Source organism: Diabrotica virgifera, chromosome 4 (genome assembly GCF_917563875.1).
Source record: "Diabrotica virgifera virgifera chromosome 4, PGI_DIABVI_V3a".
Lineage (NCBI taxonomy): Eukaryota > Metazoa > Arthropoda > Insecta > Coleoptera > Chrysomelidae > Diabrotica > Diabrotica virgifera.
In genome coordinates this window covers 257,748,330-257,767,091 of record NC_065446.1, presented here as the reverse complement: position 1 = coordinate 257,767,091, position 18,762 = coordinate 257,748,330, and the positions used below count along the sequence as shown (strand labels likewise).

The 18,762-nt window shown below is 33.0% G+C and overlaps 1 protein-coding gene across 1 annotated transcript in view; it reads right to left on the bottom strand.

Annotated features, from left to right (window-relative positions):
- Window positions 1-586: 586 nt before the first annotated feature.
- The window catches only part of LOC126883846 (uncharacterized), a 154,101-nt gene continuing 135,925 nt past the window's right edge, over window positions 587-18,762 (bottom strand). Inside the window, exon 6 of the mRNA XM_050649522.1 lies at window positions 587-839. Within this exon, the coding sequence (XP_050505479.1) occupies window positions 823-839 (17 nt within the window). The 3' untranslated portion in view covers window positions 587-822. The remainder of the gene's footprint in view (window positions 840-18,762) is intronic.

Here is an 18,762-nt window from a genome sequence, read left to right as displayed (position 1 = left end):
TCATTCTCAATTACAGGACAATATCTACAAAAACTTTTACTTGAACTTGACTGACATTCTATTTTTATATTTTTCTTGACATTACATCAAAACTGCCTATACTGTCAATACGAAAATCATAACAACTATAGAATAACATCTTAATTTTATTGTTGTATATTCTAAAAAATTTTAATAGCTTTTTACTACAAACGTGTTAAAAATGCCATAATACAGTTTAAATTAAATTTTAAAAAACCTTTTAAACCACCTTTTCAAATTGCGCAAGTTGTACTGTTAATATTAATGTTAATAAATGAAATATAAAAAATATTTTGACGTTTGTTTTCAAAATTTGACATTTCAATTTTAACTGCAGTGCCTTAAAAATTTTAAAGCACTAGTGCTTTAAAGTAACATTTTTAACGCTCCTATGGAGTGCTAAAAGTTGCATTTTTAACACGTTTGTAGAAAAAATATATTTTTCTACAACCGTAGAGCGTTAAAAATGCTACTTTAAGTGCACTAGTGCTTTAAAAATTTTAAGGCACTGCAGTTCGTATTGACCGTATAGGCAATGTCAAAAAAATATAAAAATGGAATGTCAGTCAAGTTCAAGTAAAAGTTTTTGTAGATATTGTCCTGTAATTACGTTTGTAGAAAAAATAATGTATGATATGCGTGTTAAAAAGTAAGTTTAACACTTATATCATAAATACCTATTACTTGCACGATAGATTTTAAAATTATTGCCACTTTCCTTATGATTTGTCTTTCTGGATTTGCCGATCTTTGCGATTTTATAAATTTACGTACTTACCAATATAGAATTTAGGCACTTTACTACGAATACGATGATTCTGTAACAAAAAAAAATAGTTTAGTGATCATTTTTTCTTATTTGGTATGTTAAGTATTTCACATCTTTCCTCATATTATTAAGAGTTTTCTCTTATAAAACTCTCAATCCAAAACTACAAAATACAATCCAAGATTATTAAGATGGGTTAAAAAATATTAAAGAAACTTTAAAAAAAATATTACAGCAATTGTTTTACTGCTTGCTACAATGAAGAGATGCCTAAATGTATGGAGTTCCCATTAACAACATTAGATATGCGGATGACACTGTCATCTTCAGAAGCTGAAAATCAGAATAGCGGAGCATGGACAAGAATACGGTCTAACAATGAACATCAATAATACACAATTTATGAGAATCTCGAAAACCCAAAGAAAGAATCTGTTTATAAACAGAACCAATGTCGAACAAGTATGCATATCTTGAAACAATGATCAACTCCATAAATGATTACTTCCAGGAAGTAAAAATATGAATAGAAAGGGCTAAAGCAAATTTTAACAAAACGAGAAAAGTGCTCTTCACAATAAATTTAAAGTTGGAGCTAAGAGTTAGTTTGGATAGGTGCTACTTTCACTCGACTTTGTTCTATGGAATAGAAGGTTGGACCTTGAATGCGGCATCAAAGAAAAAACTGGAATCATTCGAGCTATGGATGTACAGAAGAATTCTGAAAATATTTTGGACAAAACACGTCACAAACAAAGAGGTTCTGAGAAAGATGAATAAAAAAAATGGAAATCTAAAATACATTTAAAACAATAAAATTTGAATATCTCGGACATATTACACGTGGACAGAGATATATAACTTGCTCCAATTGATAATGCAAGAAATTATTTAAGGCAAAAGAAGCATAGGGAGACGTAGAATAGAATATCGTGGTTGCGCAACCTGAGAGAAAGGTACGGATGAACATCAAATTAACTTTTCAGAACAGCCGCCTCTAAAATGCGAATAGCTATGTATAATGATATAGAATATAGAAGAATGTATGGAGGGAGAGCCTGGTGATATGACTTTATAAAGATAAAGGGAATATTCAGGACTGTAAGACCTATAGAGGGATGAAGCAAATGTACACAATGAAAATGGGAAAAACGGCATGTTCATGTCTTAAAAATTAACTGAAAAGTTTGTTTATTTCCTTATTCTCTCTAAGGGTTCATTCTCAGGTCTTTTACCCCACATTTTAATTTTTTTCTTTGATCTCCCTGTCAGTACTGTCAATTTAATCATAAATTATCGCATATTTTTTCTCAAATTGGTCCATAAATACAGCATCCCTCCAACCTTGGATAAAGACGTTATGTTCCTCCCTTTCAGTAACAAATTTTGTATTATATGTCTTAAAAACGAGGAAGCGAAGATATGTAAACATAAACAGAGAAATTTTATGAGCAGAAGCATAGCAGAAACATGGACTTGGTGGTGTAGGTAATAAAAACTGCGTAACTTTGACCGCAGGTCATAAAATGTTAACTTCCTTAGTATTGTTTGCCAACGACACGGTATTTATATGTTGGCTGATTTTTTAAGCACACAACCACAGGGCCAGTGCAATGTCCGTCCGACACGTTGCAGGTGGATGATGGTTGCTGAATGTTATAACGTTATAAACGTCACATTTTTGGTAATTTATATTTTTTATAATAATTTTATTCCAATTTCTTTATTAATTTATTATTTTCTTAATCTTTTGTCTTATTTTTACTATTTTTCTTCAAAAACTCTCCCTCTTTCTTTTCTGTAGGCTAAATGTTCTGTGTTTTAACAGAACAGCTAATTCAATCAGACATTATTCTTTATGGTTCTGTGTCATACTTCATTTCAGTGACAATCTCCTCTTCCAATAATCCTGTCAGTCAGTCTCCCTCTCAGTGGCGGCTCGTGGCTTAGGGACAGGGTCGGCAAGGTTTTGTCTCCTTAGATAGGTATGTCATCTAATTAAAAGGCTTCAATTTCATAGGAGATTTTTGGTTTTTGTTTATTTTTATTTTTTTAAAAAATGTATACCATTTTTATTCATTCAGTTGCGGTGCGAAACCAAAACTGTCTTAACTTTTACTCAGATCGGAGAGTGCAGCCAGCACCCTTATCGACGATTTCACCTCTTGTTAGAGGTTCATCAGAGACTGCATAGGCTGCTCTTCTCTGGCCCAGGTAAAAATCTTCGACATATCCATCTCCCACCGCAACTGACGAGATGGTAGTAGGTGCCTAGCGGCATCTGCTAAATAAAAGACTAAGTTTTTCAACCTAATAAAAATATTTGTAAATTAAATATTTTTTATATTTTTAATATAATATTTAATAATAATATTTAATATTTTTAATATATTTTTTATAATACTAATATATATACTATATATTAGTATTACTCCTATAGAGTAACTAGGTCCATTTTCCGTTGGAACTTTACCACGCTGCAGACGGGGGTTGTGAATTGCATAGTGTAGAATTCCTTCCCTTTAGTCTTCACTGCAGCATCCATTTGGCTTGCAGATTGTAGAAGCCTTGGAGGTTGTCACCAGGAAATGGGACAATAAAGTTTTTCAATTAAAAATCTTTTAAAAATATTTAATTTACAAATATTTTTATTAGGTTGAAAAACTTAGTCCTTTATTTTTTTATTTATTTTTTTTTTTGATTTTTTTTGTTTTTTCCTATAAATTTAGAACCTAAACTTGTTTATAAATTAACTCTAGTCTATGTTGTTTCGGAGTAGCAAAATGGGTTATAACGTCATTGTAAAATTTATTATTGTTTTGGAGAGATTTTAAAAGTTTTTTTCTATTGACATTTGAGACAAGTTTGACATTATCTCTTGTTTCATGATATTTCGACAATACGTTTTGACTCTTTTGAGACAAGAGAAATCCCGTTCATTTGAGGCAGAATTTGCCCACATTTGAGAAAAATAATTTATTAATTTCGGGAACAGTTTGTTGTACCTAATGAATCGCAGTACCTATATAAAATAATTATATATATTTTGTAACTTATCCCACCTTACGAAAATATTTGAATCAACATATAAAATTTCATTTTCTTATTTTATTTGATTAAAGAATGATGGATAATTTTTAATGAAATAGATATTTTGAAAATTCTTTGGCGTAACTTTTAAATTTTGAATCGTCAAAGAGGTAAATGACTTATGACAGTGGGTAAATAAAGCGGGGGTGTAACAGTTTTAACTTATGCCTGGAGACGTTACAATTCACCGGACATCAAGGCAGCGCCATCATAAGTTTGCCTTACCAATTTATTTTTGATATCAAAAAATTTCAATCTGTCCTTTAAAACACCAAAAATATATTCTGTCTTATGGCTTCTACTCACGTCTGAAAACCTAAAAACCTCTCATAAATATTAGACGTAACTCGTATCGAAGAACAATTGATAATTGTGAATGACATGTTACCTCAATCAATAGTTTCGTCTACTTCTACCGAAAAAGATCAAAATGTAACTACTAATTGATTCTTTCATTCTGTGCTGTTTTAGGTACGCCACTAAATCTATTCGAGACAGAAAGTAAATTAGAAAATTTCAGATCGTATTTGTTAAACAATTTTATTTGTTCTCTATAATTAACTTGATTTAACGAATGCTCCGATTCATCCTGTCCCCTAAATGGCAATTCCTGGCAACTTAAAAAAACTACATCAATAATTAAACGACGTAAAACTACTTAATTTTATAGTTTCACCCCGCTAGCAAGGTACGTGGCTAGGTACGTGCCTTGCTGCCGTTTGCAGATCACCGATCGGCAGATTGGTATCTGCCGGACTTGCCATTCAAATTAATACTGGGAATGTATAATTGGTTGCCTATCGGCTAATATTCCATAGCTTCTTATTACAAGCAAATCGTCAATCTGGGGACGGCTTGCCGAAGCGGGCCTATCGCAATCGAGTGCATGGCTATAGGATCATTAATTTGAAAAGTCTCTTACGCACAGCGCACAGGGATCACTTAACGTATCGGATCGATCGAATTCTTTTAAAAACAATGAATAAAATTTAGTCTGTATTATCTCACAGATATTTTTTTATTTCACAGAAACGAATATCATCAACTCTGATTAAATTAAATATTTAAAAAAATCTATGTGTCCATAAATGTGTGGGTCGGTACTGCCGACTTTGACGAGCCTCCACTACTCCCTGTCAACATGGCAGAGAGAGATTTTTAAATAATTCTTGTTCTCTAAATTTAAAATTTTATCTTTTTTCTTATCTTTTTTCCCTTGCCATCTGCTATTTGTTTAATGGTTATTTTGAAGAAATGGCAAGGAAGTTCTCAATGCTTTTTTCTTCCGTTCTATCTTCTCTTCAATTTTCTTCTACCTCTCTTTGCGCAAGCAGCTCTATCCTTCGTCCCACATAGTCTCATTTATGTGTCTGACATGACCAAACCATTGCAGTATGTATTTGTTATTAAACCTTTTTTACTAAACCTGTTACTAAACCTTTTTTTAGACTGTAGCCATCTCGACTCTTACATAATATCTACCGTAACATTTCCTTTTTCATTTACCTATATCTTCTTTTGTTGTATTTTAATATTTATGCGGTTAAAAAGCGACTGTAGATAACTTCCATCATAAACGATCAGATTCTAATCATTGCTTGTGCAAACTATAATTTTAAATAACAATTTACCTTCTCTTAATAAAAAGTTCAACTGATCGAACAAAACGCCGTGTTTCAATTGCTGTAACAACCATTTTACGAGAGAGATCTAATTAGAGATAAAAATCCGCGCATTATTAAGATTACCAACAGCCCAACAGCCTTATGCCACCGTGGATTAATATCTCTGTCCTTGTTGAATAAAAGTATTCACGAGATTTGAAATAGCTGATAAATTAATGATAATAAATCGGACAGAAATGTCAGCAAAAGTAATGATAGCGTAAGAGGTGGGCGGGTGCAGTGAATATTAATGTTAGTGATACAATAACTTTTTTGTCCTTTGAATAATGAGTGGTGAATGTAACGACGTTAGTCGGGGAAGCTTTGTAAGAGTTTGTACATACATAAATGAAATTACATAGACTGTTGGATAACTATGTTGTGGATTAACAAAGAAAACTCCAAAGATTTGTGTCAATATAGTGTACTTCTTTCTCACTACACGTTTTTCAAGCTTATTTCAAATACAAATACATAATCATTATCAACCTGTAAGCGTCCATTACTGGACATAGGTCTCCCTCATCTCTTTCCATTCTGTCTCTGTTTTGTGCGGCTTGCATCCAGCTACTGATAATACACATCAGATCGTCGGTCCATTAGGTTGGAGGGCGTTCTCTGCTCCGTATTTCTTCTTGTCGTGGCATCCATCGACAATACGTCTTGTTTATCGATTGTCTATTAATCTAGCGATGACTCCTGCATAATTCCACTCTAGCGACGCGGTTCTTTCGACATCGTCTGTTGTTTTTGTTCTATGATCTATTTCTTCGTTTGGGACTCAGCCTCTCAGGGACGCCCAACATCTGGGGCTCCATACCCCTCTAAGTTACACGAATCTTGTTCAATACCTTTTTTGTAGGGGTCGACAAGACAAGAATTCTTGTCTTGACAACAACTTCTTGTCTTGTCTTGAGAAAAAATCAAGAAAATTAAAAAAATCTTGTCTTGACGATTTCTTGACATTTTATATCTTGTCTTGACTCATGAAATTTTAAGATCTTAAAATTTCTTGATTACTTGGTCCGCTGATTCCCCGGCGACCTTTTTATTGCGTTGCGTGCTAACACGGCTAACACGTGCTAAAGAATGGGTTCTGATCAGTAAATTTTGTCAGTATCTGAGAAGCTTTAAAACACTGCCTTCAATACTCGAAGGCTCGAAGGGGAAAAATATTGCACACTTCCATTGGTGGTAATTGGAGTAAACTTACTTTTAGACAAACTGGAAATATTGGGCTCATTAACTTGATAATTAAATTGATAGAGACACTACTGACGAGTAATTAATTTACCTCATTCAAGCTGCGAGTGATAAAATACTGAAACACTATAACAAAACTAATTGGATATACTCTATAGTTCTTATTTTGGATCCTCGGCATAAAGTAGAGACATTTTCCTCTTCATCTTGGAGCAAGCTTCTACAATCAGAGGCAGTACAAAAATTTGAAGAAATATTTAAAGTTTACTATTTCAATAAATCCCAGAATGATCTACAGAATCCAATACCAGAGCCATCACTTAGTCTGAAAAAAGAAGATAACGCTGACAATGACAACTTACAATCATGGAAGTATGAAATTTAAAAATACATAAATGAGCCTAGGTCAGAATATGCTGGTCTGAGAATATACTTGATTGGTGGAGAAGACACGAAAATATCTACCCGTCATTATCGAAAATGACCAAGGATTTTCTCGGAACGCCAGCAACATATTATGTACCTGCGGAAAAGCTATTTTCAAGAGCAGCTTTAACAATAACAAAGCCAAGAAATCTACTAGGCATTGACTCAATGAGAAGTGTTTATTTATTTATTTATTTATTTATTAAGCTCAATAGGCCTTGAAGGCCTAGGGCTGAAAGATTTAATTTTTCTTTACAATTACTATTACATATCTATATAATGCTATATCTTATTCTACTATATACTACATTTGTTTATATAAAACACTTAATACTACACTTAATATTCCTTATAGTCTTTCCATACATTTCTTCGCCATTTCCTTCTGCCATGAGAACAGATAACACTTCATGAGAAGTGTTATCTGCCTTAATTCATGGCTTATCAACTCCGATTTAAGAATGTGCTCAATTTGTTATTTAAAATAAAATCTAGTTTGTAATTTTATTTTCAACAGGATTAGATAAGTATCAATATTTATTATTTTTAATTTACATTTTTGTAAATCGTTTTAGCAAAAACAGTGTTCAATAAATTAAAATATGTTAAAATAATGTTATCTTTTTCACAAATGAATACGTTTTAAAGTTTTCATTATTAGTCAAGATATTTCAAGACTTCTTGTTTTCTTGACAAGAAATCTTGGTATTGATATAAAATTTGGTCTTGTCTTGAAATCTAAAATTACTTCTTGTCTTGATCTTGTCTTGAAATCAAGATGTGAGTGGAATACCGAGTACAACATATAAAATTCTAACTCACTTTATTCACACAGAACAAAATTGTTCGATTGACTCCATCAAGTAATATCAAACTATATTCTTTGGAATGTAGTTTGATTGGATTGAGTAAATATGACAGGAAGAGAAATGGGCGTAAAAGTGAATGCTTTTATTTAATACAAAATTTATATATGAAATGTATGCTTTATATAATTTAAAATTTATTTTTTAAATTTTATTTATTTAATTAAAAAAATTATAATTTATATGAATGTATGCTTCTTATAATTTGTAAGCGTTAAGATATTTAATTTTTTTGCAAAAACAGCGCGTCATATGAAAAAAGGGAAGATAGATTTTTTGTCACAAATTGAGCGAGGAATTCAAAAATGATCAACTATTTTTTTTTCTATAAAAAATTTAGACTTGCCCGTACGCGCGCCAATGGTGAATATAAAATTCTTAATTGCATGTCAAAAATTGAGTAATAACCAACTCTTAAAATTCAGTAAATTTTATTTGCATTTCTCAATCGGTTTTAGAGCAATAAAAAAATAAATAATTAGTTTGTAAGAAAAATTTCAACCCGTATTTTGGAAACGAAGGACTTGCGGACATACATTTATAGAACACACTGCAATTATTTTTTCAAGTACCCCTTAAAGTTTGTCAGACTTAATGAGAAACACCCTGTATAATTTATTGGCTTTAATAATAATAAAACAAACCCACAAGCTCTCTCGACTTTTAAACTTCTGCAGACATCTTTATTCCATTCTGAACAGCAGGTGTTTTTTATCCAATAAAGATTAAAATAAATTCCGAGAGATAGACGATCTTATAAAGCAAGCCACGAGCGCCGTGTGTGTTCTATTTAAGACTTATCAGTCCAATCTCTAAGTCGCCTAGTAGCTAGTGGTCTAAAACAATAATAATCTTTCATTTTCTGAATAGAACCGATGATGGCGAGATAACGAAAAGGCGCGAACGGGGATATTGTAATTGGCTTAAGAATCGAATACGTGCACTTCGTGTCCAAATGGCTCAATGGGAGTTAATAAAACAATGCGCAATTACAACGAAGCGAAGAATTGTGCCATTCAATCGAACTATTTGATTACTTATCAGTTTTATATTATATTATGCAGAATGAGTTTATGTATGGAACGCTCAATTATCTCAGAAACCATTTTTCACGATTTTTATAGATTTTGGTGGGTAAGGGTCACGGTTCTTAGACATTACTACGGTTGCCCAGATCGACTAACCAATGAACATTAAGGGTGCGATTACGTCACGAGTATACTGTCATTTGAATCGTAATATGATTTTTTTCGAATCCTGAGAAAACTATAAGTATTTTAGAAAAATTTAAACGCAGAATGAAAGATTAAAAATAATAAATGATGGTTTTGCTTGTTTTCGATTCAGAGGGTTGCACACCAGCTAGACAGGCTCTGTTTCTACCATTTCAGGCGTCCTCAGTAGCTTTCGTTAGTGTGCCCACCTCTGGACCGAAAAACAGCTCTACCATCATTTTAAAGGGAATCTGAAAAATAATTCAAATTTCCCATCAGACGCGATACAGCGACATCTACTAACAAATTGAAGAATCTCAGATGCAGAATCCACCAATTTAATAAGAATTAAAATGGTAAATAATATTTTAAAACTGAGATTTTTCGTGTTGAAAGTTCTTACTGGTACATCCTTAATCTGCGACTTTTTCAATTAATAAGACAGCAGACGACGAATATAGAAAACGAAAAGGAAACGATCACATTCCGCTTTCATTCGTCTAGGAAAAACGGACAGCAGAGGAACTTTCAGTACTCAAATCCGAGTAAAGGAAATAAAAATAATAAATGATGGTTTTGCTTGTTTTCGATTCAGAGGGTTGTACACCAGCTAGACAGGCTCTGTTTCTACCATTTCAGGCGTCCTCAGTAGCTTTCGTTAGTGTGCCTACCTCTGGACCGAAAAACAGCTCTACCATCATTTTAAAGGGAATCTAAAATGATGGTAGAGCTGTTTTTCGGTCCAGAGGTAGGCACACTAACGAAAGCTACTGAGGACGCCTGAAATGGTAGAAACAGAGCCTGTCTAGCTGGTGTGCAACCCTCTGAATCGAAAACAAGCAAAACCATCATTTATTATTTTTATTTCCTTTACTCGGATTTGAGTACTGAAAGTTCCTCCGCTGTCCGTTTTTCCTAGACGAATGAAAGCGGAATGTGATCGTTTCCCTTTCGTTTTCTATATTCGTCGTCTGCTGTCTTATTAATTGAAAAAGTCGCAGATTAAGGATGTACCAGTAAGAACTTTCAACACGAAAAATCTCAGTTTTAAAATACTATTTACCATTTTAATTCTTATTAAATTGGTGGATTCTGCATCTGAGATTCTTCAATTTGTTAGTAGATGTCACTGTATCGCGTCTGATGGGAAATTTGAATTATTTTTCAGATTCCCTATATTCGTCGTCTGCTGTCTTATTAATTGAAAAAGTCGCAGATTAAGGATGTACCAGTAAGAACTTTCAACACGAAAAATCTCAGTTTTAAAATACTATTTACCATTTTAATTCTTATTAAATTGGTGGATTCTGCATCTGAGATTCTTCAATTTGTTAGTAGATGTCACTGTATCGCGTCTGATGGGAAATTTGAATTATTTTTCAGATTCCCTATATTCGTCGTCTGCTGTCTTATTAATTGAAAAAGTCGCAGATTAAGGATGTACCAGTAAGAACTTTCAACACGAAAAATCTCAGTTTTAAAATACTATTTACCATTTTAATTCTTATTAAATTGGTGGATTCTGCATCTGAGATTCTTCAATTTGTTAGTAGATGTCGCTGTATCGCGTCTGATGGGAAATTTGAATTATTTTTCAGATTCCCTATATTCGTCGTCTGCTGTCTTATTAAAAAAAGTCGCAGATTAAGGATGTACCAGTAAGAACTTTCAACACGAAAAATCTCAGTTTTAAAATACTATTTACCATTTTAATTCTTATTAAATTGGTGGATTCTGCATCTGAGATTCTTCAATTTGTCAATGAAAGATTACTTTATTACGGAGGGCCGAAAGTCCCCTAGAATGAATAAAAAGTTTCTTTTGAATGAGATATTTGAAATTAAAAATCACACTAAATTTTCTCTTAGTTTTCACCCCTGTAACTTATTAAAATAAACATTATAGAAGTTTTCAGGGACTTTTGGCCCTCGGTAATAATGTAGTCTTTCATTATGTGTTTAAATTTTTCAAAAATATTTATTAATTTTCTCAGGATTCGAAAAAAATTACTACGTTTAAAACACATTGAGAATTTTGACGTGCATCAAAATTTTGCATTTTGCTCCTTCCCCTTAATCAGTATTTATAATAATATGTCTTTGATGTATGGAAAATAGTCAAGATAGTTAAGAAATAAAGATGTTTAGTGGATTATAATACCTAATTATGAAAAACTGTTGATATTTATTTATCCATGCAATATTTCCGGAAATCTGGGACTTCAATCTTCATTCTACACTGAAAATTTGTCGATGAATTTCCAGTAATACTGGATTAACTATGTTGAATACATACTATCCTTAGAGGTCAGCTAGGATTATGTGAATTAGAATTACTTGCATAATTTATTGTAAGAATTTAAATAATAGGTACCTAATAAATTTGGCCACACTACAGCTTGTACCTGGCATTCTAAAATATCATCAACATTATTATTACGTTAATACATAATGGGATTTTAACGTTTTCTACCTTATAAATATATATTCTTATTTAAACTTCTACAATAGGTACGATGTAAAACTTTCATGAATAATTCAAAATAAGTTTTTACGGGAAACAACACCAAAATTACAAATTCAAAAATATAAAGTAAACTAGGATATACCGGGTGGTGGATTGGAAAAAGGGCCATAGGAAACTCAATGTAAAATTCTAAACTGTTGAATTCCTGCTTCCCTAATTATTTTACATCAAGTAGATTTAGAAACTATTTGTAGAGGATTGAAATCTGTATTGAAAACAACTGTTAGAATTGTGCTACGAATTAAACATATTCCAAAATTTTGTAAAAATGCGTAAAAATACGGTTTTTTATGCCAAAATTAGGCCACACACAGAGCAATAATGTGTCACAATCACAATGAAGTTATTATTTTCACATTTTTGAACTGTCAATATCTTTATTTTATCATTAAAAGCAATACAGTTGATAAGATACCCTCAGCTGCGGAGAAAGTATTAATAATAAAGATTTTTTATTCAGTCAATGGTGTGAGTTAAGGTCAGTTAATTAGTAACGTGTGGCCTAACTTTTACACACATACCTACTGTGGCAAATGTATTATATTTTTCAAAATTTTGGAACGCGTTTAAATCGTAGAACAATTTTAACTTTTGATTTTAATACATATTTCAATTCTCTACAAATATGACAAATTCTTGTGACGTAAAGTCAAAAATTGAAGTCTCCCCACCATCGTCGATCTGGGCAACCGTAGTATGTCTAAGAACCGTGGGTAAGGGTCTTCTGAAGCGACCGATATTATAGTGGTATGTATTTACATTGTTATCAGATTTTATGTTTTTCTGGAAATCAAACGAACTTTCTTTTTTCAAATGGAACACCCTGTATATTTTTTGCGTTTTGAAGTTCTTAAGAAATATTATTTTTCATGTAATATTCCCTATACCTAAATGCCGTAATTTCGGGGTTATTGCTACATTTATCTTTTTAAAAATTTTAAAACAAATTATTAAAATCAATTTTTTCAGCTCAGGCAGATATTATTTTAGTTTCTTGGATCATTGGGAACAAAAAAGGTCTTTTGTAATTTGCTCTACAGTTGATCTTCTCGAGTTATAAACAGTTTAAAACTGAAAAAACGAAAAATTACGATTTTCAATTCTCAAAAACACAAGTAAAAATATTATTTTTGAAATTACTAAATGCTTAAATTCAATAAAACCTTATTTTTTCAGTTCCCCATAAGTAACTTGGGCTTATTTTATTTTAAAACATTGTTTTTTAGTTGTTAATGCATCGTCCGTAATCTCATAAGCGTTTCATTAACAATAATTGTAAAACAATGTTTTAGAATAAAACATGCCAAAAATTCTTATGGGAGCCGATAGGAGGATGTTAGAACTTGAATTTAGGCACTTCGCAATTTGAAAAATTATTATTTTTACAGTGTTTTTGAGTCTTGAAAATTGTTATGTTTCAGTTTTAGATTAAGTATTTATAACTCGAAAATGATCAACTTTAGAGAACAATTACAACAGACCTTTTTTGTTCCCAATGACCCAAAAAAATCTAAAGTAATGTCTACTCGTGCTGAAAAAATTAATTTTTATAATTTATTTAAAAATAGTTTTTAACAAATGAAGCATAACTCCGAAATTACGCATTTAGGTATAGGGAATATTACATGAACAATAGACAGAAGACCCTTACTCGCTAACAAAATTGTTCAAGCCGTTTCCGAGAGAATTGAGGCGTTCCATACATAAAACTCACTCTGTAATACCTATATGAGCAATATTTTTACTTTCGACCACTTTTGTAAAAGAGAAGGTGTCGCGGATTTTTATCAAATTTTAGTTTATTATTGTACCTTAAAAGTAGCCTATAGCAATTTTTTTAACCCTCTAGGTGAACCTGGGTCTGAGTTATACCCTCTAAAGTCTAAAGGGTCAAAAATTGCCTCTTTTACCATAGTATTTGAAGAGCTATATCTCTGAGTCCAATGGACCGATTTTAGCACACAAGGTCTCATTTTCTTGTTGTAATGTCAACTTTTTTATGAAATAATTTGCAAAACCACAAAAAAAAATGTACAATTTTACAGGGTAAGAAGAACGAAAAGAAAATGTACAACATTTTATGATTTTCAACTAATTGTCAAAATTTAACTAAACAAGGAAAAACATTTACAAACCGGCAAATGAATTTAAAAAAAAATTTACAAAAACATTTACAAACCGGTTTTTAAATACCTTTCAAACGAACATTTGTAAATTAAAATTAATCTATATATTCGAAGATGCAGCTGTCTAAAAAATAGCCATTTTTTCGAAAATCGCAATTATTTTGTCATTTTATGTAGGTACGTAAAAGTTGATTAATAGCAAAGCAAGCTGAAAATTTATTAATAGTTTAGCGGTGTCTAGTCGGTATGGGAACTCAAAACCCAACCTTTGATTGATGTATGAGAACACTGGAACAGGGGATGTTTTAATAGTGGAACAGGTTAAAAATTTGGAACGTTAGACTACGAAAACGTTTCATGTATTTTATCGGACAGAACTTCCAATTGATTTGTTACAATTTCATTAAACTCTCATGTAAAAATCAGATTGGTGTTTATCACCAACCGGGCATTTTAATGAGTGGAACACGAAGAACATGTCAAATGACAGGAATTATGTTGGTTAGTAATAGCAGTCTGATTTTTGCATAAGAGTTTAATGAAAGGTTAACAAATCAATTGGATGTTCTGTCCGACAAAATACATGGGACGTTTTCGTAATCTGACGTTCCAAATTTTTAAACTGTTCCACAATTAAAACTTCCCCTGTTCCAGTGTTCCCATACATCAAAGTTTGTCCGACTAGACACCGTTAAGCTATTAACAAATTTTCAGTTTGCTATTAATCAACTTTTTTTTGGTACTCGGGATCCAAGTCTAATAGTATTTTTGCCTGACACTCTCAAATTAACTAAAAGTTTAGTTGAAGGTAGTAACTATTTTTTGATACCGTCTAAAAATTGAGCATTTTGCTTCATAAGTAAGCCAACATACATTATTGTTAATGATTTCTTTAATATGTTTGATTATATGATTATTCTGCAATATTAGAACTCAACGAATTATTAAAATAAATAACAAAACCTAAATTTGAAGACATCTCACGCCACGTTGACCCTGATACAAGTATATGCTCCTACGACGAATGTCAATGAAGAAGAACTAGAATTATTTTACCAGCATATCGAAGAAGCACCGAAAAAAACAAAAAGCAGAGAAATCACGATAGTCCTAGGTGATTTCAATGCAAAAATTGGAAAGGGGCAAAGCGGAAAATGTGAAGGAAAATATGGTCTGGGAAATCGCAATGAGAGAGGTGATCGTCTACTACAATTTTGCCAAGAGCAGAACTTCATTATCACAAACACAGTTTTCAAACTACCCAACAGACGACTGTATACATGGCGATCGCCCGCAGATTCATCGGAGAAAGTAGTTAGGAACCAGGTAGACTACATTATGATAAACGAAAGATACCGTAATGTTGTTAAAGCCGTAAAAGCATATCCCGGAGCAGACGTGGCCTCAGACCACAACCCACTTATCGCCAAAATTACACTCACACTTAAAAATATTAAAAGAAATCAGAGAACAGCTACAATAGACATAAGCAAGCTTAAAGAACCCAACGTAAAAGAATGTCTTCAACACGAACTGCATAAGAACTGTAGAGATCTGAACATAGACACCAATGACATTGACGAGCACTGGGAGCAACTAAAACATTGCATACTAGAACCTTGTAAAGATATACTAAAGACTTCCACAAGGAGAAAAGAGGTATGGATGAATGATGAGATACTGAATATGATGGAACAACGGAGACAATATAAGAACAAAAATGACAATAAATACAGGGAGATTAACCACGAGATAAGGAAGAAGATAAAGCAGGCAAAAGAAAAACACTTTGAAGAGAAATGCAAAGAGATCGAGGATCTCCAAAAAAGATACGATCTATTTAACCTACATAAGAAAGTCAAAGAAACGGCTGGACTAAGAAAGCAAAATCTAACTGGTGCACTTCTGGATAGACACGGGGTCGCTATAACAGAGACCGATGAGAAAGTACAACGTTGGGCAGAATACATCGCTGAACTGTTCGATGATGAAAGAGGGTACCTGGAACACATAGAACTTATTTCAGGAGAAATAGGTCCATATATTACAACGGAAGAAATAATACATGCGTTAAAAACAATGAAGAACAGAAAAAGCCCAGGACCTGACATGCTTCCTATCGACCTTTTAAAAATTATAGATGAGCAGCATATTGATGTTTTAGTGGTACTCTTGAACAACATTTATAGCTCAGGCACATTACCCAAAGAATGGTTGACGTCGATCTTTATTTGCCTCCCTAAAAAGAAAAACGCAAGAGAATGCGGCGACTACCGCACCATTAGTTTGATGTCCCATGTGCTAAAGTTGCTACTGAAAGTCATCCATAACCGAATATATCATAAACTAGACATAGACATTAATGCAATTAACGCAATTTGGGTTTCGCAAAGGCCTGCGAACTCGTGAAGCTCTTTTTTCACTTAACATACTTATACAAAGGTGCCAGGACGTCAATCAAGATATATATGCTTGTTTTATTGACTATAATAAAGCATTCAACAAAGTACGACATGAACAATTAATGCATGTCCTGGAATCAAAGAAGCTAGACTAAATGACCTCAGGATTATATCGAATTTATACTATAAGCAACGAGCAAAAGTACGTGTTAACGATCAGCTGTCAGAGGAAATTGAAATCAGACGTGGAGTGAGACAGGGATGCGTGTTGTCGCTGGTTCTTTTTAATGCCTACTCGGAAGAGATCTTGAAAAAAGCTCTTGAGGGTGAAACAGCTGGAATAAAGGTAAATGGAGTTCCCATTAACAACATTAGATATGCGGATGACACTGTCATCTTAGCTGAAAATATTGGGGATCTTCAGAGGCTGGTGACCAGAATAGCAAAGTTTGGAGAAGAATACGGGCTAACAATGAATGTCAAGAAGACAAAGTTTATGAGAATATCGAAAACTCAAAGAAATAACGCAAATCTCGTCATAAACGGATCCAATATCGAACGAGTCGATCAATATGCATACCTTGGAACAATGATCAACTCAACAGGAGATTACTTACAGGAAATCAAAATCAGGATAGAAAAGGCTAGAGCAAATTTTAACAAAATGAGGAAAGTGCTCTGCACAAGAGATTTGAAGTTGGAGCTAAGAGTTAGGTTGGCTAGGTGCTACGTTTTCTCGACTCTGTTTTATGGAATGGAAGCTTGGACCTTGAATGCTGCATCAATGAAAAAACTAGAATCATTCGAGCTGTGTGTATAGAGAAGAATTCTGAAAATATCGTGGACAGAACACGTTACAAACAAAGAGGTTCTGAGAAGGATGAATAAAGAAATGGAAATCCTAAATACCATCAAAAGAAGAAAATTGGAATATCTCGGACATATTACACGTGGAGAGAGATACAGCTTGCTCCAATTGATTATGCAGGGAAAGATTCAAGGAAAGAGAAGCATAGGGAGACGTAGAATATCGTGGCTGCGCAACCTGAGAGAGTGGTACGGATGTACATCAAATGAACTTTTCAGAGCAGCCATCTCTAAAATACGAATATCTATGATGATTGCCGACCTCCGCCGCGGAGATGGCACTTAAAGAAGAAGAAGAATTGCAAAGAAAGAAATGTCACGGATGAACTAGGGCCATCTACCGAAAAACAAAGTAAGTTATCAATCGAAGTAGCACAGAAAACGACAATAAATATCGCCTCCGTACCACCAGATTGACAACAGGTGGAATACTTTCTTTGGTTTTGGTTACACCTCCTGAGATTTTCAAAAATTTTAAATCAAACAGGATGCCGAGGAAATTAAGATGAGAGAATTTTAAATAAATCACAACCCATCTGCTCAGCGTGGTAAAAGTTTCAACAAGAAAGATTCCTTAGTACTCAACAAAAGAGTAAATGAATAGAAATGTATGAACATTTTCAATTGCTTTGCAACACGAAAATACAGCAGCTGCATAACACTCTGGTTAAATCGGAGAGTGCAGGAAGAGTCTACACCGGTTTAGGAGGTCTTTTCCCCCTCATCAGTAGTTCCATATCCTCTTCTCTCCGATTTCTCCAGGTAAATTTTTCCGATTTCTCCGATTTCTGTTGTCAATCTGATGGTATCGGAACGATATTTATTGTCGTTTTCTGTGCTACTTCGATTGATAATTTACTTTGCAATAAAGATGTTTACGAAAACTTTTATTGGAGTTTATAATCCTTTCTTAATACCAAACAAGGTGTATGAAAGCCTTAAAAGCCTGAAATATATTTATTGTATAATATTTTTTCGTTCATAGACGTCTTCAAAATGTATTTTTTGAGAATGACACACTTATCATTCCGTCTAATCTTTATTAAGTTAACTAACAGGCTGTAGTTCCCGCCGGGCATATTGGATTAGCTCAATTAACATTGATTTGATAGCAGTAAGTACAGAGTTACGCGTTAGAGAGTAACTTGTCAATCATTCTTTATGAAAACATCACTACAAAAACATATAATATATCGATTGTTTGGAATATTTTTGATCGTGGATATTTATTTTAAGAGTGATGATGGATTGTATTGATATACCGGCAATGATCCGTGTTATATCTGTCAAATAAAATATACATTTGTCAAAATATACAACAAAAGAATTTTTTTATTATACTGAAATACGAAGACATCCATTTTTATTACGGGGTTTATTATACTCGATTTGAAAGTCCATGACAGCACTGTTTTGCAACAGAAGATTACAGCAGTGGGTTAGCCATTCGGACATCTTGCCACCTTAAATTTTTCAAATGATTTCTCTTAAACTGTCCCCATCTTTCTCTATCCTCTGTAACTCTGAAGCAAAGGTTTAGTGGAGCTCCACCTCTTTTGTAATGGGGTCCACATACCTTGTTTGCCAG